Here is a 27,862-nt window from a genome sequence, read left to right on the forward strand (position 1 = left end):
GGTTGGCTGCTGCCTATCCGATGACTCCTTAACTATGTTGAAGGTGTGTTAGGGAGCCACACAGCCCTGTTTGCTGGCGGGGGCCTTAAATTTTCCTTAGATCCAGTTAGGTCCCATGGACCATCCTTCTCAAGAGCAAGAGATGTGTATTAGTGTTCTTCGGAGAAACAGAACCAATAGAGATTTATACGATTTATTTTAAGGAATTGGCTTATTGTGGATCCACTCATTGTGGAGTGTAGTGAGTTCAGTATTTGATTGGGGAGAGGCTGGCAGGCTGGAGACTCAGGAAGGAGTTGTAGTTCAAGTGCAAAGACAGTCTGCTGGTGAAGCAGGGAGAGCTGATGTTGCAGATGAAGTGCAAACAGTGTTGGAGGAATTCCCTCTTGCCTTGGGGAGGTCGGCCTTTGGTTCTGTTTGGCCTTCATCGGATTGGATGAAGCCTACCCTCATTATGTAGGACAATCTGCTTTACTCAAAGTCCACTGATTTAAATGTAAATCTCATCAAAAAACACCCACACAGAAACATCCAGAATTATGTTTGACCAAATATCGAGGCACCATGGTCCAGCCCAGCTGACATATAAAATTAACCATCACAAGATTTTCTCTGCAATTCACTGTGGCCGTCTTTCTGCTGAACTGCATCTCTTGCCCACAAAATTAAAGCTGTAGTTTTCAGATTTAGTTTGCCAAAGACTCTCTGGAGGCCCTTGACAGAAAGTGGTATTTCAGGTCCCTTTCTTAGATTACGATACCTTTTGTTAGGCAGCCTGGCGATTCTGATGGAGAAGTAGATTGTGGACCATAATTCTAGAAATGGAAGTCTTGGGAGCATTGCTTATCATCTTCCCATTCTTGCTGATTCCTTAAAGCAAATAAGCAACATTTTTTATTCAAGGATCTCACTGCTAATACATTCAAGGTCATATGGAACTAATAAAAGATATAAATGTTGGTAAGTGGTATAATGGTTTAGTACATATTAATGGCTCAATACATATCCATCCCAAAACTCTTTTACTTCTTGGCCCTGTTTTATATTAATAGATAAATGGGTCAGGCCTCCATGACTGGAAAGTTCCTTAGAAATCTCTCTAGCTCTTGCCTTAGGAATCTATCATCCGCAGGCTATTTGGATCAGATACTAGAGCTGGCTACTCAGACTGTGTTGTGAGAGAGTGTTGAGCTGGCGTCATGGCTGGGAACCATTCCCAATTCTTCTAGAGCCTGCATCTTGTTCTGTCTCTAGGTGTGGGTCTGGACATGAGCAAAGCACCTGCATGTTGGGCTCCTGAAGATCCCTGAACTTCCATACCCCTCTCCAGCCCTTGGAAGTCAAAGGCTCAAGTTCTAGAAAGTCCTAGTCTTCCTATGGCTGAGATGTTCTGGTTGGGTTTAGTGTGTTAGAAATAAATCATTGACTTGAAGTTGTCTTTTGTCCATCACTTGTTAACACCCACTATCTTTGATCTCCAGCCAGTGTGGTCTGGGCAGGCGACATTGTTCTTCCCCGCTACTTACCTTTTTTCCTGTTTCAAAAGCATGTGCCTCTTTGTTAAGGCCTGTAGTAAATTCCCATTTGCTGCAAACCCTAGCTTCAAGTTTCTGAATTCCCAATGAGGTTTCTTTGTTCCCAAACTCATTCCTGCAGGAGAGAGACAAGCATGCTGTAAGCTGGGTACAGGAGCACCCTTCCAGCTTCCGAGCTCAGCTCCTCCCACGATCCCTGTAGCCCCCTGGCTCCTCTGTCAGGTCTCCCCTGTTTGGTTCCCACTGTGCTCTCCATCTGGAATTCTTGGTTGCTGCATGACCCCACCCCCACCCTCTGGACCCTAGCCCCTGCCCTCCCACCTTCCTAAGTCTACTTCATGCTCAGCTCCAAAATCTTCTTGCATCCAGAAGCTGTCCTAATCCGCAGTGCAGACTCTCTCCTCTCAAACCCTGTGTGTTTTATTTTTCTTATGAGACACATGACTATTGATGTATGCTTGAATTCTTTATGCCCATGATTATGTGCACCCACCTCACTGCAGAGGTATTGCCTGTCCTGTGCTTACTGAATGAAAAGAATAAATCAAAGATCAAAAATATGATGGAAACCAGTTCTCCGAATGTTGAGTTAAATGTGCAATTTAAGTTATATGGTAAATACGAGAAGACCATGGTGAATTTTATAAAGTAATGAGTCGGAAAATAGTCTCTGATCTGAGGCAGTCTCACAGACAGTGTGACCCAGAATGTGTGAGAACCGCTGAGGACCACGTCAAGCAAAGTAGGTCAGAATAATTGGAATCCACGGAAACTTTGATGTTATCCTCCCGTTGGTCTGAAACCTCTGTGCACTCTGCTTTAGGTCAGGCAGGAGTAGCCACGTGCCGGAGGGCAGGAATGGATGTCTCATCTGTTCACCCTTCACTTCTGTCAGAGCTAACTTTTTGACTGTCATTAGTATGAACATAAAGGCTCTCCTGAGACTTTGAGAAGGGACTGTGACCTGGTAACTTTGTGAGAAAGAAATAGGATGGGAGGATAGCAGAGGACGCCCATCCAAGAAACGGAGGAAAGGCCTTCGCTGTGTCTTAGCATCACAGACGCTCGGGATGGCGACGTTCAGTGTGGTGGGGCGAGGTCTGTGTGGTTCTGCCTGCCCTGAGGAGGCTTTCTCCTTTAAGTAGGTAACGAGACACAGCAAGAGATGGGCATGTGGAGTCACGGTTGGGAGAATGGTGAGGAACCGTGGTCAGGGGCATGCAGACCAAAGAGACTCATTGTTCTAAGGGTAGTGGGGGGAACCTTTCTCTTGGCTAAATAAAGAGCTCATGGATAGTGCTCATTAGAAACTTTTGAGCCAGAGAACAGATAACCTTGGATACAATGCAAAGGTATTTATTAGCAAATACATGTGTCTCAAAACAAAAGTGTCTGAGACACACATATTTGCTAATAAAAGAAGGGTGCTCTCTCCCACAGATTTCCCTTGTAGAAACTGCATTGTGGACCTTGGAGAGAAAAATTACTCTATGAATAATACAAAATAGAACAATAATAGTCGGAAACATAAGCACAGAAATTATAAAAGTAAGTGCAGCCCAGCCGTCACCTTTTCAGCACACAAAAAACAAGCCTACCTGGAAGTCCATTGATTTATCTGAATTATACTTCTTGGTGCTAATACACTTTAAAAATCACCATTGTTGCCTTTATGTTATAGAGCAGGATGATCATATCATTGTCTGCACAAAACTATGACAACATAATGTCATTTATTATAAATTACTTAAAGAAATAATTGTAAAATCATGTCCTGAAGGATCGGTGTTTTGCCATCTTTCTGTTTGGCACCAGCATTTTTCAGAAAGTTGACGTGTACCTCCCAATGCTGACACACAGTTGTGGCACTGGCGTCACCTGGTGGCCCTCCAAATACATTAGGGTCAGGATTATATCACTGGTGATATTTCCAGGGTCATAAGATTTAGAGTAGGGGGTGATTTTGGAGACCTCTCTACCTATTTTATTTTTGACACTGGGAAACTGAACTCTAAGAGAGATTTAAACTATTTGCTCAAAGCCCGGGAGCTAATCTATGGTGGGGACAGGACAAGAATGGAGGGAGATTTCTGGACTTCTGTTCTGTGGCTCCTCCTGCTGGGTGACACCTGTCCTAGTCCCTCTCACCCCACAGTGGCCCTGGGAGGACGTTCAGCATCACAGCCAGCTTTATTGCTTGTTCAGGGTCTTCGTGTGGAGCCTCGCTGTTCACTGCAAGGGAAAGCAGGCACCGGGTAGAAACTGTTCAAATGATTTGGCCTGAGGGCGTTTGGGCAGCACATCTTCCCTTACGGAGTACACACAGATCACTTGGGAATCTCGTGAAAAGGCAGATCCCAGCCTAGAGGGTCGGGGGCGGGGCCTGAGATGAGAGGCCCACAACACTGAGGAATATGCTCTGGGCATCAGACAGAGACGCGGGAGGCCACATTCTCAACACCTTTCTGAGCAGCTTAGGAGATTCAGCAGCCTCTGCTCCCTGGCTTTCTTCAACATGAATCGTACCAGGAGACGAGGCTCTCAGGGACTCTCTTATTCTAAAGTTTGAGAAAGTCATGGAACAGGTGAAATGAGTAACACAGAGAAAGAGAAAATCCAAGTCAGTGGCAGGCAGACGTCTCCGTGTAGTTCAGGAACTGCTTTTTTGGGTTAGTTTCCCCCCAGTTTTGTTGGGGTGTAGCTGACATATAACAGCGCATGAGTTTAAGGTACACAGTGATTTAGTGTATGTGTAGATCGTGAGTGATCAGCACAAGAAGCTCAGTTACCATCCATCTCCCCAGGGAGTTACACATTGTTTTCTTGTGATGAGAACTTTTAAGATCCACCGTCTCCGCATCTTTTAAATTCACAGTGCAGTATTGTCACCATGCTGTATGTACATCACAGCCCAGGACTCACACGTTTCTGGTTATAACACAATCAAGTTCCAGAAACTGGTGTTTGTGCCCCCTGATTTTGTGCTCCATTCATTGCAACGCTCAGACTTTACGAAGAGAGACACTCATTTCTCAAGTCTGTGTCAGAGACAGGTCGCTCTCATTCCGACATTTCAGTGACCGCATTTTGCCGTGTATATGGCGCACCCATGCTTCTGGTCCATATTTTCAGGAAAAAAAATCTTTCATTTAATTTTTTAAATTCAATTATTTATTTATTTATAGATACTTTGTTTTTTTGTATTATAAAGGAATTTTAGCATTTATTTTTGGACATATTAAGGTACAATAAATTTTTTGTGATACATAATTACAAAATACAAAAACTGATCCAAGGCATTTCAGGTACTACCCATGTATAATGTGCATCCTTATTTTTCTGTCAAAAATTTGGGGGAGAAAGTACACATTATACATAGTAATAATATTTAGGGCACAGAAATAAGGCTCTGGCTAGATGTTGATGCCAGAGAGAAGCAGATCCTCATTGGATCTTGGCCAGCCTGCTTTCCTTGTCTTTCCTCTCCATAAAATACTTACCCCTTTGTCCTATTTTCAGTCCCTAAGTCCCCGAGCTTAGAGTGCTGGCTGGGAATGACTGCTGGATGGCTTTGCCCATAGAGGGCGCCCCCTCGGGGTTCAGAAAGCTCCAGCTGTGCTTTGCTCTCAGACCCAAGAGTTGATTATACTCGTCCTTCTGGACATTCATTTATTTCTGCACATTTTCACTCCCTCATCCAGTGTTCTGTGAGCACCTCTATGTGTCAGGCACGGAGCTTCACCCCAATAAGACACAGGTGAGGAAAACCACTCTCTGCTGTCCTGATGTTGCAAGTGTAAACACTGGTACCGGAAATCATTGAACTTGACCCTGCCCCGATGTCCAAATCTCCTCTGAAACATTATCAACCTCCATAGCCTTCCACAGCCTCTAACAAAATACCTCGTCAGCACCTATTGGGGGCAGGTTGGTAATTGTTACAGGTTTTTAGGGCCGTGGAAAGACCTTTGAATTCTCCCCACTGTGGTCTTTTCTTCTAGACAGCTGTTTCAAATACAGCTTTGAAGTACCAAAAAAGAAGTACAAATGGACTCATTTGTTTCCCTGAAGTGTAAGAGATCAGAGCTTTAGTGCGATTATGGTATTTGCCTCTTCCTTCTGTGACATCCTCTGAGCTTTTAAGACCCATTCTGGCTCCGTCGCTTACTTCCCGAGTTGTGGAGTGTTTCGTACCATGGAATGACCTGTTACCTGTTAGGGGTAGTTCAGGAAGCTCTCCCCAAACTGGGCAGAAACACCAGCGGGCTCTGGGCACGTGGTCCTAACGTGTCTGAACCACAGGCAGAGTTTTCGTCATGGCGTGGGTGAGATCTACCTTCCTGTTCAGAACAGCCACCTGCTGGACCTCCGTGGTGCCTAGAGCAGGGTCCCCTTTGCTGCCGCTAACCTACAGACTCACTCCCAGATTCGTCCTCTGGATGCAGGGTTTGTGGTGTTATTGACAAAATTGTTCAACCTCACTGAGCCCAGTGGTTTCTGGCTTTTTTGGTCTCAGAACTCCTTTGCATTAAAAAAAAATTATTACGGTCCTTTCAAAAGCCCTAATTTATTGAGCTCCATCTATTGATATTTATGATATTAGATTAAAACCAAAAAATTAAAAATATTTATCATTTATTTTAATTAATAAAGTCATCAACATGTTCACAAAAATGACGTCTTTTCAATGAAAGGTGACTATATTTTCCAAAGCAAAAATGGTTTTGTGGGAAGTGTGGCATTGTGTTCCTTTTTATGAATCTCTTTAATAGCTGGCTTCAAAGAAGACAGCTGGATTTTTACATTTGCTTTTATACTTGAGCTATTGTGAAGTGTTGTTTTGGATTAAGTATAGGAAGAAAATCTAGCCTCGTGCAGATATTCAGATGGAAAAAGAAGTTTTAATAGCCTTCTCAGATAATTGAGTATCTTGAAACTACTCCAAAACTTGACAAGCAGCAGCTCCATAAAGGTTAATTGACTGTGGAATCTGAAACCATAGCAACGGTCTCTGGTACCCTGTTTCATTGACATCTATTGGTCTGTTCTGCATTTTGGATCTTTTACCAATGGACGGCTTTTATAATATCGCACATTGATTGTTTGGAAAGTAATGGAGTTATACAGAGCTCCCAAATATTGACACATTTCATTATATAATAACAAAAACAAGCACGTCATGATTAATATCACCACCAATCTCATCAGGAAAGTCTTTAAGTCTTGGGAGTCCATCAAGCTCATAGTGAGTGATAAAAGTCTCCCAGGAGTCCCAGCTTTCTCCTTTAAGTCTTTTAATGTCCAAATTTTATCTCTGACAACAAAAACTATTAGTTGTTTTCCTTGAAGTGAGAGGCTCACTTGGTTCATTTAAGAGACAATATCTGCCAAACTGTCAAGCGTGAATAACCATAGTCTGCCTGTTAGTCACTCTTCCAAGGAGCACAGGTGTGCCATGAGAAATGGGCGAGCGAGGTGATGACTCAAAGACATGCACGCATGCGTGTCCCCTGAGACTACCTTGGACTTGGGGGAGCAGGATGCTTATGCAGCCCTCCCGTTTTGTTTCCCAGAATGTTAAAAATATGTGCAAGGGTTATTTCCTAAGTTTTTTAAGGACATGCTACATGAAACCGGCATGTTTTCCCTGCAACCTTTTTGTTCATCAAGTTCTTTCAATAGTAGAGAGGAGCAAGGCAGTGGAGGGATGGCTTTTTAGAAAATCAACGGCCTCCCAGGAGGGGGGGCGGGAGAATTCAGCCGGGATCTAGCCGTTGGGAGGATAACATTGGCCGTGGGCAGGAAGCTGGATCACGAGGGCAAGGGAGGGCCTGGGTAACCATCGCACCTTGCACTTTTGGCAAGTTTGGCACCAGATGGAGGGAGAGAGTGGTAGTAACTCTGGGTGGGAAACTGGGTCATAAGGAGAGGTTCTGCTTCTAGATCAGAGGGTGTGCACGTTGAAGTAAACAGAAGGAAAGAGGCTGGCTGATGTGACAGGTGAGGGAGGGGTGTAATGGGCGAACGTCCTGGGGACGGTGGCCTCAAGAGCAGGTGTAGGACACCTGCTATGGGACAGGAGGTGCAGAGGGCTTCCGAAAAGGGACAAAACTTGCTTCTTTGAGGCGAGTGATGTTAGGCGTCAGGCTTGACAGAACCTTTCAAACAATTTTTAAAGATGAGGTGAAATTCATATAATAAAAAATTAACCATTTTAAGGTGAACAATTCAGTGGCGGGCCCACTACCTCTCTAGTTCCAGGACATTCTCTTCACCCCAAAGGAAACACTGTATCCATTCAGTGGTCACGTGCTATCCCCTCCCCCAGCCCCCAGCAAACATCCATCTGCATTCTCTCTCTATGGATTGACTAGACTAGTCTTGCTATTTCTTGTAAATGGTATCGCATGATATGTGATGATACATATCTGGTTTCTTTCCCTTAGCGTAATGTTTACAAGGTTCCTCCATGTTGTAGCATGGGTCAGTGCTTCATTCTTCTCTATGGCTGAATAATATTCCACTGTATGGACAGACCATGATTTGTTTATCCATTTATGGTTGATGGACATTGGAATTGTTTCCGGATCTTGACTATTGCGACTAGTGCTGCCGTGAATGTGTGTACAAGTACCTGTTTTTAATCTTTTTGGGTGGACACCTAAGGAGCGGAATTGCTGGATCATATGGCAATTCTGTGTTTAACTTTTCGGGAAAGGGTCCGTTGTCTTACAGTTCCTGGAGAATCACCTTACATTCCTGCCAGCAATGTGTGGGGATTCAGGTTTTCCCACATACGCACCAACACTTGCTGTTTTCCTTTTCTTTTGATTCTTGCCATCCTGGGGTGTGCAGTGGCATCTCATGTGGTCTTGAGTTGCATTTTCCTAATGACTAATAGTGTTGATCAGACAGATTTTTTGTTTCATTTTCTAAAAACCCATAGTATGTGCTTTATGTCTTTGGAAAAAATTTGAATTTTTCCATCAAAACTGAAGTCATATCACCTTTGTGCACAATCTTGGTTGCAGGGGTAAGAAATAATTGCAGACATCATGAGGTCAGGTGGCTCAGGGGCTGCAACTCCTGGGGATTCAGATGGTTCTGGCTCTGAATGGAAGCAGGTGATTCCGTTCAGCTGAGCCACCTTGAATACTGACTGGTCCAGGCGAGGTCAACACTGGAATATCTGTTCAATCCCAGGTTACCTTTTGCTGGACATCCACTTAGAAGCTTGATTTATTCCTGGGGAATGTGAGATAAGGCAGATGCAGAGTAGATGTTATCCTAACATTGCCTGGACTGAAATCTGTTCAGGAACCCACCACCTCCATGGGGACGGGGCAGGACAGGCATCTCCCCAACACCTGTCAGACTGTCATGAGTCACTGGAAGGGTTTCTTCCCACGGATCGCCTTTTCCTTGTACTCCAAGAATAATCCCAAGAAACTTGGCCCCAGCTTCCATGTGTGTTACTCATCAGCAAGAGGACCCCATTCTGTACTCAACTTCCTTTGACATAACGGGCATTTTTGAGGTTAAGATCAGCACTTAATTGAACGAGCATTAATCCTTCCCAAGTTCACACTGGAGGAGAATTTGTAGTTTAATAATTCTGTAGTTGAACAGGATATTTCCAAGTCAATAAGGGATAGAAAATCTGGCTCCAGAAGGGAATGAGAAAGCTCTCCCTGGGACATAGCAGCTGCTCAGTGGTGGACAAAAGGAGCAAGGTCACTACAGGCCCCCTCAGACCGTTGCCGTGAACATAGTCAACCCTCCCTGTGTGACTGTACTTGGTTTCTGGGCAGAAAATTCAAGCTGTGTCTCAGCCTCAGACAGAGGAGACTATGTGAGATGTGCAGTGGGATATCATTTCACACTTCAGCCTGGAAGTACGGACACAGAGGACACTGGTGAGACAGTCTTTCAGGGGTCAGCAGAGGCCCCAGCAAATGTGGAATGTCCCAGAGCTGCCCAGATTTCAAAGGTCATTGATTATGTAGGACATCAGTTTTACACGTATGTTTTAGCACAGTCACATTGTTGTGGCAGGAAACTAGGGGAAGACAAAGCCCATGAACAGAAGAAATACTGGTAGCAGCATAAACAATAGCATCTACACGTTCCATAAGTAATTATGCACTTTTATTAGCATGTACATCTATAGAAAACCTTAGAAAATTTGCTTTTGCTCTCCTCATTCTGTCTCAGCATTATAATTCAATCGGTGCTTTCCTAAGTTCACTGCTATGTTTTTAGTGTTTCTTTTCTACTAACTTTTTCATTTCTTACATGCTTTCTTCATTACATTTTAACTTTATTCTTTTTCTTGTAACTCTCTGGTCTTGGTTTGACTTAATATACATTTAAGTGCTATTAAGCAAATTATAATAGGTAATCACCATCATATAGTGTCAGCAACAGAGAGTTGAACAAAGTTATATAAATCAAGCAAATTAAACATTGATGCAAGAGGCATTAATGGTCAGTTGGGCATTAAAATAGTAAAAGAACGAGTTATAGATCTGGAAATCAGCAGTTGAAGTGATGTTGAAGCAGTCGGCTCAGGAAGTTTTCTAGGGTCTCGAATGGAAAAAGTGCCTTCAGCGAGGTGAGTGGCAAAAGCCATGGTTAGCTCGCACTTTGATCAGAGTAATGGTGGGTTGCCCCACAGTCCAAGGTCAGAGACTGTGGGAACCAATACTGGAACTGGGTCACCTTTCTTGAAGCTCGAATTACGTTCATTGATTTTTTTTTCAATCAAAGCTTGCTCCTCTATTTTTAGGTTTCTCCTACACATGGAAGATTTGGGGGATAAACAGAAAGATAATGTCATCATATCTAAAACCAGAAGCAGCAGCTGAATTTGACTCTTGTCTATTGGGCTTTTTCAGGTTGCTAAAATAAATAAAAATATAAGAAGTATGGTTTTCATATTTAGATTAGTATCATGTTATACTTTCATTTTCTACCATAAGAATGATTAGTTTGTAATTTAACCGAATATACCCCATTAAATTCCACTTGGGTTAAATTCCCAGGGTGCTAACAAGACATCAGTGTCATTGCTGTATCCTGGTAGAAAGAATCTTCCACTCACCAGGGCCCTGTGATGTGGGCATTTTCTTCACTTGAACTACTGAGTGGGGATATTGAGACTCTCAGGAATGAAGTGACATGATTTCAGGAAGGGTTGTAGTTTTAAGATTTGATGGTACCTCCCAAGGTACTAACTTTCAGTTTGTTTAGATCATTAAGAGGTGTATAAAGGCTGTGTTATTGTTGGCATTTCATTGGAGAGAGAATTAATTCAAGGCTACGACACATGTCTCTGTGTTTGAAGGTAGATATGCCTGTAGTTGGCCCAGACGATGCAGTGTGGCTTCCATGTTTGCACAGGTCATTCTGATGAAGTCTGTGGCTTTGTGCCCCAGTGGAAGCCAGCGGACATGGGGGCCGGGCGGGGTCAGGATCTGACTTTGGCACTCACTGAACTTGCATCACACAATTCCCTCAGTCTCCATGGGAATGATGAATGTGTCCATGTCACACAGCTGTGGCATGTGCAAGGCTGAGGTCTCACACAGATCCATGCAGGTGCTGGAAAAATCCTAATGGAATTTGAAATGAGATCATAGGTGTGGAAGCATTTCTTAAGGAGCTTTACTAAGTATAGGTGGCACTTGTGATGTGCCAACCAGTGGAAGTGGCATCTGTTGCCTATGTCAAGAGCCACCTTCCTGTGGCCTTTGTTGCACTTGGCACTCCAATGCTGTTGCCCTTGGAAGTGCTTCACGCATCTTCTTTTGAACTGCCCGGGAATGCTTCTGGCCCACACAACTGATTTTAACTGACTTCGGTGGAGATGATTTGGGACTAGACTCATGTTTAATTTCCTTCTCAGAGTTCTAATTTTAAAAGGTAACTGTTGGGAGAAAGTTGGTACTCGAATTTCTGAATCCAAGTCACTAGCGTATGCTGAACGTGCTAGCATTTCTTGTTTTGATTTTAAGATCCGTGCTGTGATGAGTTGGTGGCCTGGGCGACAGAAATGGGCAGTCAGCTCTTAGCCTTACTTCCTACCCATTGTTTTGAAGCATCGCTCAGCTAAATGCACTTTAAAATTTGTAGTTAAAAAATAAAATTGTTGACAAATATCAGTTATAGTCAGTAATACTCAGGAGTAAATAATTGTCCTCCAAGAAGGATCCTAATAAAACGGTTTTCTAAAAACTGGCAGAGCCATAGATATCTGCTAGCAGTAGTACTAGAAGATAATTTTTAGGAAATGTTTTATGCTCTGGCTGATGTGGCTCAGTTGGTTGGAGCATCATTTTGTAACCAGAGGGTTGTGGGTTTGATCCCTGGTCCAGGCACGTGCGGGAGGCAACCAATAGATGCTCTTGCACACGTGGTTGTCTCTCCCTTCCTCTCTCACTGTCTTTCTCTGTAGAAGCAAATGAGGAAATGTCCTCAGGTGAGGATTTTTAAAAAATTTACTGTTGTTCTATTATAGTTGTCCCAGTTTTTCCCATTATTCTCCACTGCCCCTCCACAGTTAATCTCCTTTTAAAAATATTTCATTATGAAAGTCTTCATTTGTGAATTGAAGATTCTTTAAAAACTACTTCTAAAAATAGAAGCAACTTGACATTGATATGATTGAGCTGCCCATGATTTTGGACAGAAGGGGAAGGGCTGGGGGTGCCTACTTGGTATAAGGTTCACGGATGTTTAGAGAGGACCCTTCACCCCAAATTTCCTTAACTCATCCACCTGGTGGGATACCTGCAGGTCCTGCTATTTGAGCTTCATTCCTGTGTAATCACAGCCTGATTTCTTATTTAAATGCAAATAGCCCTTAAATGGTATCCTATTAAAGTGTTATCTATCATTAAGACTGCAATAACTTAGTTCAGTCAGGCATTGATGTTAGTAGGAAAGAGAATGGTAGATAATTCCAGAAGGCAGGTGCCTCCTGGAGGTACTGGGTACAAGAGCAAGAACCTGGGATGGGGGAGGTGAGATCTATCAAATTTGTCAGCAAATGGAGCCTTGGTTTGGGCTTCATGTCTCCCTAGTTTAGAAACAGGGGTGGCTGGTGGCATTTGAGCCGTTCTGAGACAGATGTTAAGCTGAATAAACGCAGCCACTGTTGTAGAGAGCCCGAGAAGCTGTTGGAGACCTGTTCATCTGGTGACCTCAGTGACCCCAAGCCCGGCCCATCTCGAAAACCCAGGTGTGCAGCCCTCAGAGAAACCAAGAATTTGGTTCGACTCTTAAGAGCTTTATTTTCTTCTGCCACGTGCATCTAAAAATTACAAGTGCAAAAAATCATTTGAGGTTAGCTCTGCGATGAGGACTGTCGTGTGTGGCAGCCAACTACTAGGTGTAGCAGCCTTTGTTAGCACCTGAGCTCGGGAAAGAGCAAGCGAGCGGAACGGTTTGCCCAGCGCTGCCATGGATCCGTGTGAGGTCAAGGACTTCCACGCCCACAGCCCCGTGACCTGGACATTTCATTATCCCTTCTAATGATGGGGATACGGAGGCTTAGGGACACCAGCATGCCTTCCCTTCCCTCCAAATGAAGCATTTGTAAAAGAAAAACTCAGTTTTCCATCTTCTTTGTAGGAAAAACCCCAGTTCGTCCCTGCTGTGTGTTTCTTTCTCCTGTGGGTTGGCTCTTTTTTAAATTTTTTCATTTTTTAATCCTTATCTGAGGACATGCTCATTGATTTTTAGAGTGAGTGGAAGGAAGGGAGAGGGTGAGGACCAGCAGCGTGCGAGAGAACGTAGATCGGTTGCCTCTTGCTTGTGCCCTGACTGGGACTGAACTTGAAACGCAGGCATGTGCCCTGACTGGGTATCAAACCCTTGATGCTTTGGTTTACAGGATGATTCTCCAACCAACTTAGCCACACCTGCCATGGCCTGTGGGTTTCCTTTACCTTCAAGGGGACACTTTACTTCTGACACTTGTGGTTACCAAATGTGGACTCCAGCTGGGTGCCCTAAAATTTAGCAAAATGCTGACACTTTCCACCTGGAGATAGCATCCGATTAGTTCCACAGGTTAAGGGCTAGGCTTCACAAGACTGTCCCATCCCCCTTCAGATCCCAGTTGCAAGCCCAGGCTATCTGTCACCCCCACTTCTGAACAACTGGCTGTAGATTGGACGTTCCCAGGACTCACACCTTGGGTTTGATTACTCTCCTGGATTAGTTTACAGAACCCAGAGAAACACTCAATACAGTTACCAGTTTATTAAAGAATATGATCAAAGGTACAGATGAACAGCCAGATGAGGAGAAACGTAGCGTGTGGTCTGGGAGAGGCCCGGTTGAGGGGGTTTTTCTCCCTGTGTAGTTGGGGTACATCGTCCACCCCCGCAGTCATTGCCAGACTGGAAGTTCACCCAACCCTGTTCTGTTGGGATTTTTATGGGGCTTTCATCAGCTAGGCATGGCCAATTATTAACTCCATTTCCAGCCTTTCTCTGGAGGGCAGGGTGAGGTTGAAAATTCTAAACTTCTTGTCATGGCTTGGTCTTTCTGGTGGCCAGTCACCACCCAGGGGCCATCCAGAGTCACCACTGAGAAGAAAAGATACTCCTGTCACCCCGGAAATTCCAAGGGACTGTGGACCTTGGTTTTAGGAAGGGAAACAGTGGGGATGGGGAGGTGGGTCAAGGCCAACTAGTAGAACAAAAGATGTCCCTAGTGCTTTTACATGTAGGAAATTTAAAGGGTTTTAGCAGCTCTGTACCAGGGACCTGAAGCACAGATATACACACACAGAGGTTCCAGCACAAATAACACCCTTCGTTATTACAAAATCTTTTATTACAAAATCATGAGCATGTCATTCTGTAACATACCATCACACTCAAGCACACATTGTAAGTGAAATGTTGAAATTAAAATGATACATTTTTTTTTGCCCTGACTGGTGTGGCTCAGTGGATTGAGCGCTGACCTATGAACTAAAGGGTCACCGGTTCGATTCCCAGTCAGGGCACATGCCTGGGTTGTGGGCCAGGTCCCCGGTATGGGGTGTGGTAGAGGCAGCCGATACATTGATGTTTACTTGCTCTCTTTCTCTCTCCCTTCCCCATCTCTCTAAAAATAAATAAAATCTTAAAAAAAACCCCAAACTATACATTTTACACCCATATTATTACCCTACAAACCACACTCAAGCAGGCCTCACTTCTGCCAGACCCTGTTTATATGTATATATGCATATACATGCAATATATATATTTTATATATAGTTATATCACAGAACCTAAATATAATGTCCTGTTCCGAGAGTCACACATGAGTTAGAAAGAAACTGCAAGCATGAAAATGGTTAAAATATGATGATTAAGACATTTTTGAATAGAAGATATGAACAGTGTTAATGTTCTTACATTCAAAATTTATTCAGAATGGGAGGACTGAATTCTCACCCAAATGAGGTTGCTTCATGGAAATATTGCAGATTAATAAGAAAAAGTCTGAAAGCAAGACTCACTTCGTGACCTTCCTTTTGGCCTCCCCTGAGTCAGGTATTTCAGTGAGTTCATCCTGAAAATGACAATGGTTCTTCTGTGGTTCTCCTGGAGAAGCACATTTGTTAGCTGCAACCTGCCCTTTGTTCAATACTAAAACGATGAAAGCAGCAAACATTTATTGAGATAAGACTTAATTAAAATGAGTGATAGGACCTTCTCACCTCGGCTGGTGTTATTTCAATTTGTGTGATTGTAAATTTAATAAAGTAACAAATGCATCGATCAGATCAGGGACTCCATAGAAATAAAAATCTTTCACAGAAAAATTAAAAAATATTTTTTCTTCTCCAAATGCTGAAGAAATGTCTTTATTCAAAGTCTGTAATATCGGGGATTATATAACCAAGCAAGGAAAAACCTCCTGTAATTTAGGCTGTGATACCAATATTCTAGATTTATGTGTATATTCATATTTCAATAGGAAAACAAAGGGCTGAATAATTGCGTCCATTCTTCAAAAGGAAGGCTGAATTGATCCCTTATATCAACTCTGTGTGTGTTTCACTTTTCTATGTATTTATAGTCTCTCTCTTTGGATTGGATTTGAGGCTATTCACAAAAGATATACAAACTCTTAAATAATCTATGGAGAGGAAAGTAGAATTGAAGACTAAGGCAAAAAAGAATTACAGGTCCCACGGGAAAGTAAAGGTAGGTTCCAGTTCTGTATGTTCAGAAGGAGACCTGAGGGCCAGCTCAGGGGAGAGGATGGGGGACGCACTTCCTGTGGGACCGGTGGTGTTGCCTCTCTGTTGTATCATTTTAGATCCTTCGACAGTTAAATTTTTCAACCACAGCATATGAATCTTTGAGTCATACCACATCTCCTTTTATGTTTTGCTTATTATTGAAGCAAAGCCCAACAGGAAACAAAGTAATAAATAATGTAAACTGCTTGCCCAAGGTCAGGGAAGTAGAAGAGCCAGGCATGGGACCTCAGCCAGCAATGCCGGGTTTGAGTGTGCGATGCCAAGCATCTCATTCAGCTATTGTTCAGTGAATGTTGTGTGTCCCTTAGGATAATCGGCTGTATATAGAAAGCATCAAATACTTGTGGAGTTCTGAAGCAGCATTTGAGGAAGCCTGCTCTGAAAACAGTGGGCGGGACAGTAGTGAGGGGATGGGTGGGTATTACGGGCCGAATTGTATCTGGAAAATTCCTGTGTTGAAGTCCTAATTTCTCCTGCCTCCGAATGTGGCCGTGTAGGGGAGATTGGGCCTTTATGGAGGTGATCGGGGTAAAACGAAGTCATAGGTGTGGGCTCCAATCCAATAGGACGGGTGTCCTTATAGAAAGAGGAGATTAGGACGTGGACACGCACAGAGGGAGGAAAGTCCACGTGCAGAGGAGGGAGCAGACAGCCGTCTGTAAGTCAGACAGAGCGGCCTTCAAAGGAGCCAGCGCTGCCAACACCTTAATTTTGGAGCTCCCAGCCTTTATACTGTGAGAAAGTAAATTTCTGTTGTTTAAGCCCCCTGGGCTGTGGTACTGTGCCGTGGTAGTTCCAGCAGACCAATGCAGTGAGAATAGGAAAGAAACCCCCCAGGCGGTGATCAGCACTCGGAGTGGCAGCAAACCACTTGGAGCAACACTGGGACCGTGGGCATTTATGGTCTCCGTGGGGTGGAACCTCAGGTGCACTAGCCCTAGAAGTCGAAGAGACCTTTGGAGGTCATCCCCTTCGAATTCCCACCGGGTGCATGAGTGCTGTCCTTATCCCCCTTCTCAGGATGTCATTTGGTCCCTGCTTCTCATACTTTGTAACTAAATTAATTGCATTTCTGAATATCTTAAACCCTAAGACTGTCCTGACAATGAGGCCAAATCCGCCTCCCTATGCCTCTTACTAGTTCCGTGACCTTGAGCAAGCACTTAAACGCTCTGACCCATCAGTGGTGAAGGCGAAAGATAACGCCGATTTTGTAGGACTGTTGGGAGGAGTACGTGCATCCTCGTATGGCACTCGACTGACGGTGGGGCTTTCTTCAACGAACGGTCGTGGGTACCCTGCCCTGTCCCCACTGTGTTTCCAGCTTAGGAGAAAGTGACCGGTGGTTTTTCTTCTTTGCTTTACATTTAAAAATGTAGTTCAGAGTGAGTTTTCCATCTGGGGTAACCCGAGGAGGATGTTGGGAAGGACCTCTATTTTCTTTCTTTTTTTTAAAATTTAAATTATTTTATTGTTGTTCAGTTACGGTTGTCTGTAAGGGATCTCTATTTTTCAATGAGTCTCTTTTCATCAATAATTTATATTCCAAAATGTCCATTTCATTAAAGCTACTTTTTCCGTACCATTTTCTTTTGATATAGTCATGGAATTTTAAAATAAGAAAGTAGAATGGTATGTCCTCTACTTATGGAATCAGGCTATTTCTTTTCAGGGAAATTCAATAAAAGACGATTTTCCAGGGGCATTCACTCTTGTAGAGGTCATGCTAAACTTTGGTAATGGATCGGAGTAACGCAGCAAACAAGCCCACAGACAGCAGTGACTTGAAGTTGGCGGCTGGTTACGTGCAAACCTTGGGCCCAGTTATGGCCCCACTCAGAGTGCTGAGAACACAGACACCGGCCGAACATGGCTACAGAGGGCTTTTGAACGTCTCCATTCTGCCAATGCGTACGTCCAAGTTTAGGAAGAAAGGCTTTCAGCAGAGCTCCTGAGAGCCATTTACTTTTTTCTCCCCTGAGTACTACAGTGAACTTCAGTGTGCTTTGGAAGTAAAGAGTCGGACTCCCACTCATTATTGTTTCTGGTGTTGAGAATTTAACATTTAAGCCAAAGAAAGGAATTCTATGAATTCATGACTGTCAAGTCTTGAATTTAATGTTGAGATGATCTGCATGTTTCTAAGCTAATTTTGAAAAAAAAAATAAGCTGTTACATTTGCAATTAATGAACCCAAATAGAAGAGCAGTGGTATGTCTAATGTCTAATGGGAAAATAAGATGATCAGCTATAAGCAATGAAAAAATGTTGTTTGAATCACATGTGTGATGAATAGAACATGACCCAGCTAATAGACAAGAATTTAAAAAATGTAATTCATGGCCCATTTTTCCTTTGAGATAGCTTTCTGCCTCCCAATAAGAGGTAACAATTTGTCTCCGTGGCTGGATTCCAGGCTTAGCCTGTGTGGCCCAGGCTCAGGGAAAGGCATTTATTTATAAGCACTCTTACATCATAAATAGAATTTTCATACAATGTCTCAAATTTTACATCCCAGGGATTTTTTTTCTGTTTCTTGAAACACTAAACCTGGGTTTAGCAAGAGGCTAGAAGAGCCTGCTCGGCTGGTCTGACCCTTCCGTTATAGCTCACTTACGCATGATCAAATGAAAGCGTGTGCCGTGCTTACGTGCTTACTGCTTTTCACCTGGCTTTTAGTGTTTGTCAACTCTGTAACCTCAGACCTGAAAGACTACCTGCTCTGGTTCCCGTGACCTAGGAGTTGGGATAGTAGGTCCCTGGCTGAGGATTTTACTGGGACGACGCCTCTGGGGGCTCCGTCTCCATCGGCTCAGGGTCAATGTGTTTGGGGCGATGGGACCGCTGGGCCTGGAATGTGACTGATGCTGTGTGGTTACTCGAGTTAGTGAGGCCTCACTGCTTTCCTTTCCCAAAGTCTGCTTAGAGCAATATAAGCTCTTGGTCAAGGGGCTGCAGAAAGTCTTTACTTGAGGAACTTCCTTTCTATATAATTGCACCTGGAGCTCCTTCATTACTAGCAGCAAAAAGATCCCAGAGGTTGCTGGTGCTAGGTCACAGAGTGTACTTCTGCTCCCCGCCAGGGTATGGAGAGCTAGTTTCAAGAGGTCTACTGCATTTTTACTCGCAGGCTCGATAAGCAGGAATTGCCGTCTCCCAGCCAAGGTCTGGGCTGGCTGTGCCCTGCTGGTGACCCTGGTGTGCTGGGGAAGCTGAGAGGCAGCCAAGCCTTCCCTTGGCGTAGGAATGGCTGAGCCTTCTTGTCAAGAGGATTCGGTTGTTCAGAGGGAAGTGTGCTCAGTTACTTGATTCTTGTTGTCCACAGGAGCAAGCTTGTCAGTCCCTTCGGACGAGCAGAGTGTTTCCTGGCACTCGGATATGAAATTAATTCCCGGAGTGGGCGCCGTGCACAAAGCGTTCTCCTCAGCATTCCTACGGTGAATGCAATAGCAGATTCCATGGGCAGGAGCTGGACACAGGACGCTGAAATGGGACTAGTGTTTCAGAGTTTTATCTTTCCTTTCTTGGGACTTAGCCAGGTTCTTAAAATAAAAGCACTACTTTTTTTTTATTATGGAAAATTTCAAACATATATGAAATTAATTTGGCAAACCACTTACGGAGAGTAATCCGGCAAACTGTTATGCCTGTCTCACTTAGTTTCAACAATTATCAACTCATTAGCCCGAGTTTTGGCCTTGCAGATGTTCAGACATTTCATTATGAATAGCCCAGATGTTGTCTGGAACCAGGTTGGCCCGTAATGAACATTGCAATGGGCCCAAAGAGTCTGTTAGCCAGGAGGGATTTAAATTTTTTCCCCCCATTTTTAGAGTTTTAGGGATGCATCAGTCATTTTTTTCTGCTTGGGATCGTCCTCTTCATCCTTGTCCAAGTAACCCCTTGATAACGAATGTGTGGTGGAAGAATGTATAAGTGGCTATCATGCTGTCGTAACAAAACACAAGACCACCAGAGACAGAAAGGAAGCAGGAGGAGAGGCCGCTGTGCCTGCACGGGGCTCTGCTGCATCTCCCCGTCAGCACCCGTCACAAAGCCGGCTGCGTCCAGCGAGCTCGCAAACATCCCTGCTGAGTAACTCGGCTCCCAGAGGACCAGGGCCTCTGATTCTGGGGAAGAGCAGCCAGGGCAGCATTTCAAAGTCTGCTCAGGAGCGATTAGGCTTCCAGCCCTCAGGAAGAATAGTTTTACTCCATGTTGACACCTTATGTGAATAGATTTGGTATTATTCTTAAGGCTAGAGGAAATTAGAATCAGTGAACTTAAAGGACAGTCAATGATGCTGGTAAGGAAGGCAGCCAGAGAGTGCGGGGAGGTAGAAAATGACTGATATTTGGAACAGGTTGTGGGGGGGTGTTTTAGAATAAGGGTGAGGGGGGTCCCCACGTGCATTTATGGTGAACAGAGGTCATTAGGGTGCCAAAAGGATGGTATGCAGCTGAGAGTGGAAACGGATTTAGAATCAGATGATACCCGTTTAAGCCATTTTATACTTGCCTGCTGGGCCGCCTTAAACAGTTTATCTGACTTCTCTGTCAGGTCTGTCCTTAGCTCCTAAAATGGATCCGGCAGCACCCACCTGACAGATGTGGTGAAGAGGAATGAGATAGTTTAATGTAAGCAAGCTCTGTCGGCAGCGAGATTCAGTGTCTAGCCAGCTGGGGATTTTATGTTTATGCTGACAGCACCGGAGAGCCAAAAGAAATAAGTGTATTTTCTGTGTACTTTGTTTAAGGGAGGAAGCAAAATAAATTCTGATTCTTAAAGATAGAAATAAAGCTTCACAGAAAACTCAACTCCCTGGGACGATTTGTCCAAAATAATCAGGCTTTCCTGACAGGCGAAAATGAAAGAGAATGAGACAGAAAATGTGGCCCGATTGTCCAGGGACTTGTATGAGAGGAGAGAGAGTTTAGGTTATTTATTTATGTACATTTGGCCATATATTTTATTGAGTATTGAAATATAAAAATACCAGAGTCAGAGAAGACATAAAGTAGAAAGAAGTATACAAGTTAGAAAGGGGAAAGAGACGGGTCACCGACCCTAGATAGCTGGACCTTGAGTGGACTCCAGATCACTGCGGCCAAATCAAACAGAAAAATAAAAGGGCAGTCACGTGACTGGCAGTGTTCAGAGGGACAAAGCACCAGTTCTCGTGACTAGCGAAATTCTTACTGGCACTTAAATGAGTGAATTTCCCTGCATAGAGTTTTATAAACGGGGCACGAAAAATGTAGGTGTATAATTTTCTCGACAATATCTCCATGGTAAATGCAATAGTAGGTTTCCTAGGGATGTGTCTGATAAGACCCTTCAGTATTTAGTTGATAGCATGGGGTGCAATGGCAGCTCAGTAAAAACAATCCACTTCCCAATTAGTGGGAGAGAGAGCAAGAGGGAGCAAGAAACTACGGCCCTGTGTTCAGTGGGGCCATAGTTTCTGCTGGTTGGGTTTGATTTAAGTGGGTTTGTTAGCAAAACCTTACAATGTGAAGGGAGATTTGAACTCTGAGATAGAAGTCAGTTTGTGTCCAGCTGTTACTTTCTAGCCACTCAGGTCGATTAGCATTTCTTTGTAGCACTTACCACTTTGTGACAGGATAGTATGCATTTCCTCGTTGTCACTCTAGGATACCAGCTGGAATGTAAGCTCAGTGAGAGCAGGGACTGTCCCCTTCTGTCCTTCAGCATGTCTCTAATATGATAGAGGTTGGCATGTGGCAGGAGGCAAAGTCTGTTTGTTGAGTGAGATTACAGAATAAAAATGGACATCCAGCTTTCAGGCGCAGTATCTGGTGAGAATCAGTTGTGCTTAGAGGCTGAATAACGGTGCCTGGAAGTTCTTCTCAGATGGTAGGGCTACCATCGTACTGTCCACACGGAGGAACTCATGTCAGCCTGAATAAAAGGCCATGCTTCTGCTGCGCAAGGGCTGTGCGGTCACTTACAGCCACAGTTAGGGCGTTACCAGAATCAAATCAACTCTAGGAACGAAACCGGTTAATGTAATGCAAAGCAACATTACTACGTGCAATACAATTTTGGGTCTTTGGGGGCACGTGAACTGTGGTTTCCAAAGTTTTATACTAAGCCAGTGTCCTTCCAGTGGCTTATAAAGCTCTACATCAGGGTTTTCAACCTGAACACTGTTGACATTTGTGCCAGAAAATTGCTGGTTCTGGGGCCTGGCCTGTGCCTTGGAGGATATTTAGCAGCACCCCTGCTCTCTATCCACTGGATGCCTGCTCCCAGGTGTGACAATAAAAAATGTCTCCAGACGTTGCCAATGCCTCCTGAGGACGAGACAGGCCCTCTGCTGAGAAGCGCGGCTGCCCTGCAGGACTGAGCCGCACCCTCCCTCCTCATGGCCCTCCACTGTCCCCGCCATTTGCTCTACCACACTGGCCCGCTGGCTTTGTTGTTGTTACTGTTGTTGTTGGGCTAGGCTCTGGCTTGGTGTATTTTTACTGACGATCCCCTGTGTCTGCACTGTCTGCTCCTCGGACTCCTCCGCGGCTCACTCCTGCGCCTCTGCCAAGTCTTTGGCCACAGCCCCCCCCCCCCCCACTTCTCCCCTCCCCCACGCTATCCTTCCCATAGCCTCTGTCACCTACTTGGCTCCCGCAGTTACTTGCTCATTTTGTCAATGGGCCGGCACTCCCACTGGGATGTGATCTGCGTGGGAGAGCCGAGTCCACCCCCGTGTCTCTGGTCCGTGGCAAGTGCCCACTTTGTTGAACGGCGAATAAACGAGGGCAGGGAGGACTAGCACTTTTTAACCGAGAACTTCTCAAAGTCAGCTTATTACCACTACGTGAAAAATGTTTCAGTGACGTACCGACGGAGTGTTTGACTTCAAGCCGTGGAGGAAGATTGAGATTCTGCACTGGGTTTCAAAATTAATCTCTGAGGGTCACTTTTCATTTTACCTGAGATAGACTTTTACATATAAAGTGTATAGTAATTTTTCAAGGAAGTATCATTCTGTAATTTAGCTCAGCTATGAATTTTAAGTAAGTTCTTTTTGTCTCTGATGCTGGTTACATTAATTGGACCTAGATTAGCAATATCATCATAGTTAGTGGGTTAAATTTCTCAGGGTTGGCACAAGAGTGTGAAGCTTTCAGCGATCAGTTCCCCACAACAAATGTGCTAAAAACATACTTTCCTAATGAATATTGTTGGCTTCTTGCAAGTCATCAGTCTTGAAACAATGAAAAGAAACCTTTTAATATTTATAGGATATTAGAAAATGGGGAGAAGTCTAACTTTATGAATGACAAAATACAGAATACATAAAGATTTAACTAAACATTTGCAATCACAGGTATGTGTTTTACTTGGTCAAAAGCAATTGTTTCAATAGTTTCATAAAGTTTTTTCAAGGTTCTTGCTTAAAACAAAGTAAAAGAAAATGTATGTCTTCTGTTCTAGCTTTAAATTCAATCAAAATGAAATCAAATCGAATACAATTCGATTTGTAGCTTTTGATAATTTACTTTCACAAGCAACACAGTTCCCATGGACCTCACCCTATAAATTATATGCAAAATATATCCCCCATATAACCAAAGAAATTTATCTGCAGTATGGAACGTCTGGATACAAACCAAGTAAATTTTAGAGCACAGCTGCCAACAATAATGACACATGGTAATTTATTATGATGTTGAGGCCCGCTTTGGAATCGTGTGCACTGGATGTGCCAGTGTTTACATTGCCAAGTTGCTCACTAATCTCCAGATTCTCAAAGGACTCCAGACACATCTCCTGCAAACAGCAAAGCTGTACTCTCTTGTGCATTTGCACAAGGACAACATTTTCCTTGAAAGACAAACAGTTCTAGAAAAGGAGTTTCCTGTTTAACAGGCTGCCCTTCTCCCAGATTTCAACCACAAAGTCTGTGCAAACACACACACAAAGAGAAAACTCAGGACATCATGAAAAATCAGAGAGGAAGCCAACAATTGCTAGAAGGCAGAGGGAATTTCCACTGGCCACAGAGAAGTGTGAGGGATGATAGAAATAGAAGGCAGAACATTTAGCTCTAACTTAAGAAAAAAACATTGCTTTTATTCCAATTGTTTGGGTTTCTAAGATATAATTGAAGAATATGTTCTTAAGCTAAAGATGACTTGACTATGCAGATTCCAAGGATTTGGCATATGCCCTGAACAAAAACAGATTCAACTAAGGAAAGAAACACACCTACATAAAACCCGGCAGTTTTGGGTGATTAAATGTCACGTTGGACTATCTGGAGTCCATCCACTCCTGATTTAGTCCTGTTGGCAAGAACCATCCTCTTATGGTGTAAAATGTGATCTCACCGTGCAAGAGACAGTTTTTCTTAGAAAAGGAGTCTTTAAGGAGGGGTCAAGTGAGGCGGGATGCTTAGAAGTATGACTCCATATAGAATGCAGCTGTAAAACAATTTTTGCAGAATGACCTTGGGGGCTGTTCCTTCCAGGAATGCAAGTTTGAGTCATACTCAGGAATCAAAACATTCAACTCACACATATGTAAAAAAATTAATTTTTAAACTATAAAACTAAGTTATCTTCTTTATATAAGCTAAACTGGCATTTGATACAATTTAATAACCATTCATTATCTGCTTAGGGATAAATTCTACAAACCTCCCTTTGAAATCAGAATTATTTTGGAAGAGCCACCCATGGTCCACAAGAACTGAAGAAGGGCAAGCAACATTACCCTTATTTGCGAAGAGTGTGCACTTTGGAGGGGGTGGTGGTTTTATCCAGAAAACACAAGCAAGACAACTAAAATCTCTCTGACCTGTAATGAGAGCTCAGCGTGATGACTGGTAACATAACTACTATTTCACATGTCATTAATACTCACTCTCTAGTATGATGGGTATTACAAGAACGGGATGAAGAACATATCTCGTTAATAAGAACCGCAGAGAAATCTAAATGTGCAGCAATAGATTGATCAAGAAATGGATGAGAACTCTAAAATGTGGCTGAGAGACAAAAAAAAAAATTCAAGAAAAGAATGGGCAAGGCTGCTTTCTCTTTCAGAAGGAAGGACATGTGGTACTTGGGCTGGCGAGGAGGTACGGGGTGGGGGTGGGGCTCCTGGATTAACCGGATCCTAGAGAGGAGGGCAGAGCTTCTAAGGTCAGGGGCCGGAAGCTGGGGACCTGGACAGGGAGGGCGGGCAGGGCCCAGGAGAGCCTGGGGGCGGGGCTTTGGAACCGGAGAGATTTGAACACCTGTGAGGCTTGGGGAGAGCTGGGAAAGGTGCTTTTGTCTGTTTTGTTTTGTTTTTAAGCAGTAAGTTTTGCTTATGCAATTCTCCTGTGCTTCCTTTCCTCCTGACTTCATAAAATCTGCAGTAACCATCTACCTTCCTTCACACGGGCTTCGGAGGCAGAGTTGCGATTCTGTTGGTAATGTCACCCACCTGAGGCTGGTGAGAAGGACAGAGAGGGAAGGCTCTGTTCTATCTGGATTTTACAGCAGTCTCAGAGATGAGCCTTCTAGTCAGTCCTCTGGGTCTGAGTTTACAGTCTTTTGCTGGGAGAATGTTAGTGTCATAAACTAAAAAGAACACAGATGACTTGAATCACAGTCCTGTTATTTTCCCCTGTGTGGCTATGGATAGAGGTTACTGGATGGGCTGATTCAGTAAATTCAGCGCTCTGGAAGGGTGGCCGGAGGAGGACATTCGAGGATGTTTTTTTCATAAGCATTGTTTGTGCTGCAGGGCATTAGTTAGTTGGAGTGGCATCTAATTTAATGGCTGTAGCACAATATATGTGCTCCAGCAAAATCGCCATTTTCATGTCAGCTCAACAAAACTTCATTTTTTTTGCTTAAAGTTATCCTTCTCCTTTACGAAGATTGAAAATGGTTGAAATAAATATGAGTAAAGGATCCTAAAAATAAACGTTCGAACTTAAACTATAAAGAAATATATACCGTTTCTTTTAAAGCTATGATTTTAATCAGCTCATGATATAAGCAATATCCTTGAGAACACTCAGCATTGGTGTTATGAAGAAGTGGTGCTTTCAAACTCCGAGTTTCGTGGCCGATGCGTACCTCTGAGAGACCTCAAGTGACACGCTGCACATTTGTGTTTTAGGCAACCTTTTCCTGTAGCTGTGACGACGAGTATGTGGGCGCTTTCTGTGAAGAGTTCGACGCCTGCCAGAGGAAGCCCTGCCAGAACAACGCGAGCTGTGTTGACGCGAAGGAAAAGCAAGACGGGAGCAATTTCACCTGCGTCTGCCTTTCCGGTACGGTTTCCATAGCTGTCGTTATTGTATATTGCTCTGTAGGAAATACACTGAGTAGTCAATGGAGGTTAAACAGCACTTTGTCTGGCTGTTGGACAAGGGGACCTCAAGGCCCCATTGATTCCATCAGTTTGTGCTTTACAGAATCGGGAACTAGAAGTTCATGTGGGGGTCCACATCCCGTCTTTTGGCTGGATGGGGACAACCTTGGCTGGCTTTCTGACATTTTCCATCTCAGCATTCCAACAGTTCAGTTCTGCAATAATGATATTCTTGATCAAATAGAGTCCTGGATGTTTTGAAAACAGTTCTGCAAAATGTGTACTGAGCATGGGCTGGTGCTGTGCTGGGTGATTTTGCCAAATAATTTAAGAAAAATTAAGGATAATCTACCTAGGTTGTTCTGTAAAGCCACCTAATTTTCTGTTTATGTTAATTTCCTTCTGTTCAGGTGTGTTCATTAGCTGGAGTTCTTGGTACACTCTTTCCCACGAGGTGGCGGGTCCTTAATATTCCTTGGTTAGTAGAGAGGATTCATGGATATTACCTGAGACTCTGAAACCCTCAGAGCACAACGAGTGGCTCTTAGAGGTCCCGGTAGACACCGTGCTAACAGACCCCTGTGTTCTGCCAATCATCTCACTTGACCTGCAGCTTAGCTGATTGATTCTAAACCTTCAAGGAGCAGGGAGGAAAGTTACCCGTGACCATGTTGATACTGCTGTTTTGATGCAGCTTAAAGTCAAGCACCAGATCACACCTTTTTTATTATCAAATCATGTGACACCATCCTTCAAATTGACTTCATCTTTCCTTCTCCATCTCGTGCCGCTGCCGACCTGGGTGGGGATTCAGGATGAGTTAGGGCTTGGGTGGGGAGAGGGATGGCGTGACGTTGGACCTGGGGGATTAAATGCTCATTATAAGCAACAGGACCTAACAATGCAAAGTTTATACATGAAAAAGTGAAAGTCCTTTACTTATCTATTAGCCCAAACTTTATCATACCATACTCTGACACATTCTTTTCAGACCTGTGTGTGTGTGTGTGTATTTCTTTTGCAGGTGAGATGATCAAGCATTTTTTCTACACGTATATAGCAAGTGACCATAGCATGCCCGCTGTTCTAGGGCTTGTTTCTTCCTGCCTGATCGTAGGTATCCTTCCACGTCAGCGCGTACGGAGCCACTGCATTCATTGTAACAGTTTTGTCGTGTGTCTCCCAACTGTGTATCACCAGGTCAGAGACCACCCCCCCCCCCCAAACCTCCTTATCTAGCTGCCTGCTTGGCATCTCCCCATCCCCCCGTTCTTCCTCATGCTCTAGCTCAAATCCTAATCAGAGGTTGACGAGATTTGGGAAGTGTTACCCTGGGACCTGAACTCTCTCTCTGCACATCGCCGTCTGACTTGTTCCCGCAGGCATCTCAGGCAGTTTTCCACCTTGTCAGTTCCTGTTTCCTGTAGGAGCAACCCCTCCGCCCCCTTCCAGCTCTGCCTGTCAGTAAGCTTCTCACTGTGGTCACGCACGCACACACATACACACACACTGATAGCTAATGTTTCTTGAGTGTTTACCACATGCTAGGGCTGTGCTAAGTCCTTTCATAGGGTGTTCTTAGAACAATCTCCAAGTTAAAAGCATTCTTAATTGTACCAATTTTGTAAGTGAGAAACCGAGGCACAGGCAATGTTGTAGCTTGGTCAACATTAGTCAGAGCAGCGCTCCACTCCAATGGCAGTAACACATCAAATCCTGC

At 43.9% G+C, this 27,862-nt stretch overlaps 1 protein-coding gene across 1 annotated transcript in view; it reads left to right on the top strand.

The window, feature by feature from the left end:
• The window catches only part of DNER (delta/notch like EGF repeat containing), a 254,654-nt gene that overhangs the window by 134,709 nt on the left and 92,083 nt on the right, over nt 1-27,862 (top strand). Inside the window, exon 6 of the mRNA XM_053656593.1 lies at nt 25,948-26,101. Coding sequence (XP_053512568.1) covers nt 25,948-26,101 — 154 coding nt within the window. The remainder of the gene's footprint in view (nt 1-25,947; nt 26,102-27,862) is intronic.

Source organism: Artibeus jamaicensis, unplaced genomic scaffold (genome assembly GCF_021234435.1).
Source record: "Artibeus jamaicensis isolate MK-2021 breed Jamaican fruit bat unplaced genomic scaffold, CSHL_Jam_final contig_1015, whole genome shotgun sequence".
NCBI classification, from domain to species: Eukaryota; Metazoa; Chordata; class Mammalia; order Chiroptera; family Phyllostomidae; genus Artibeus; species Artibeus jamaicensis.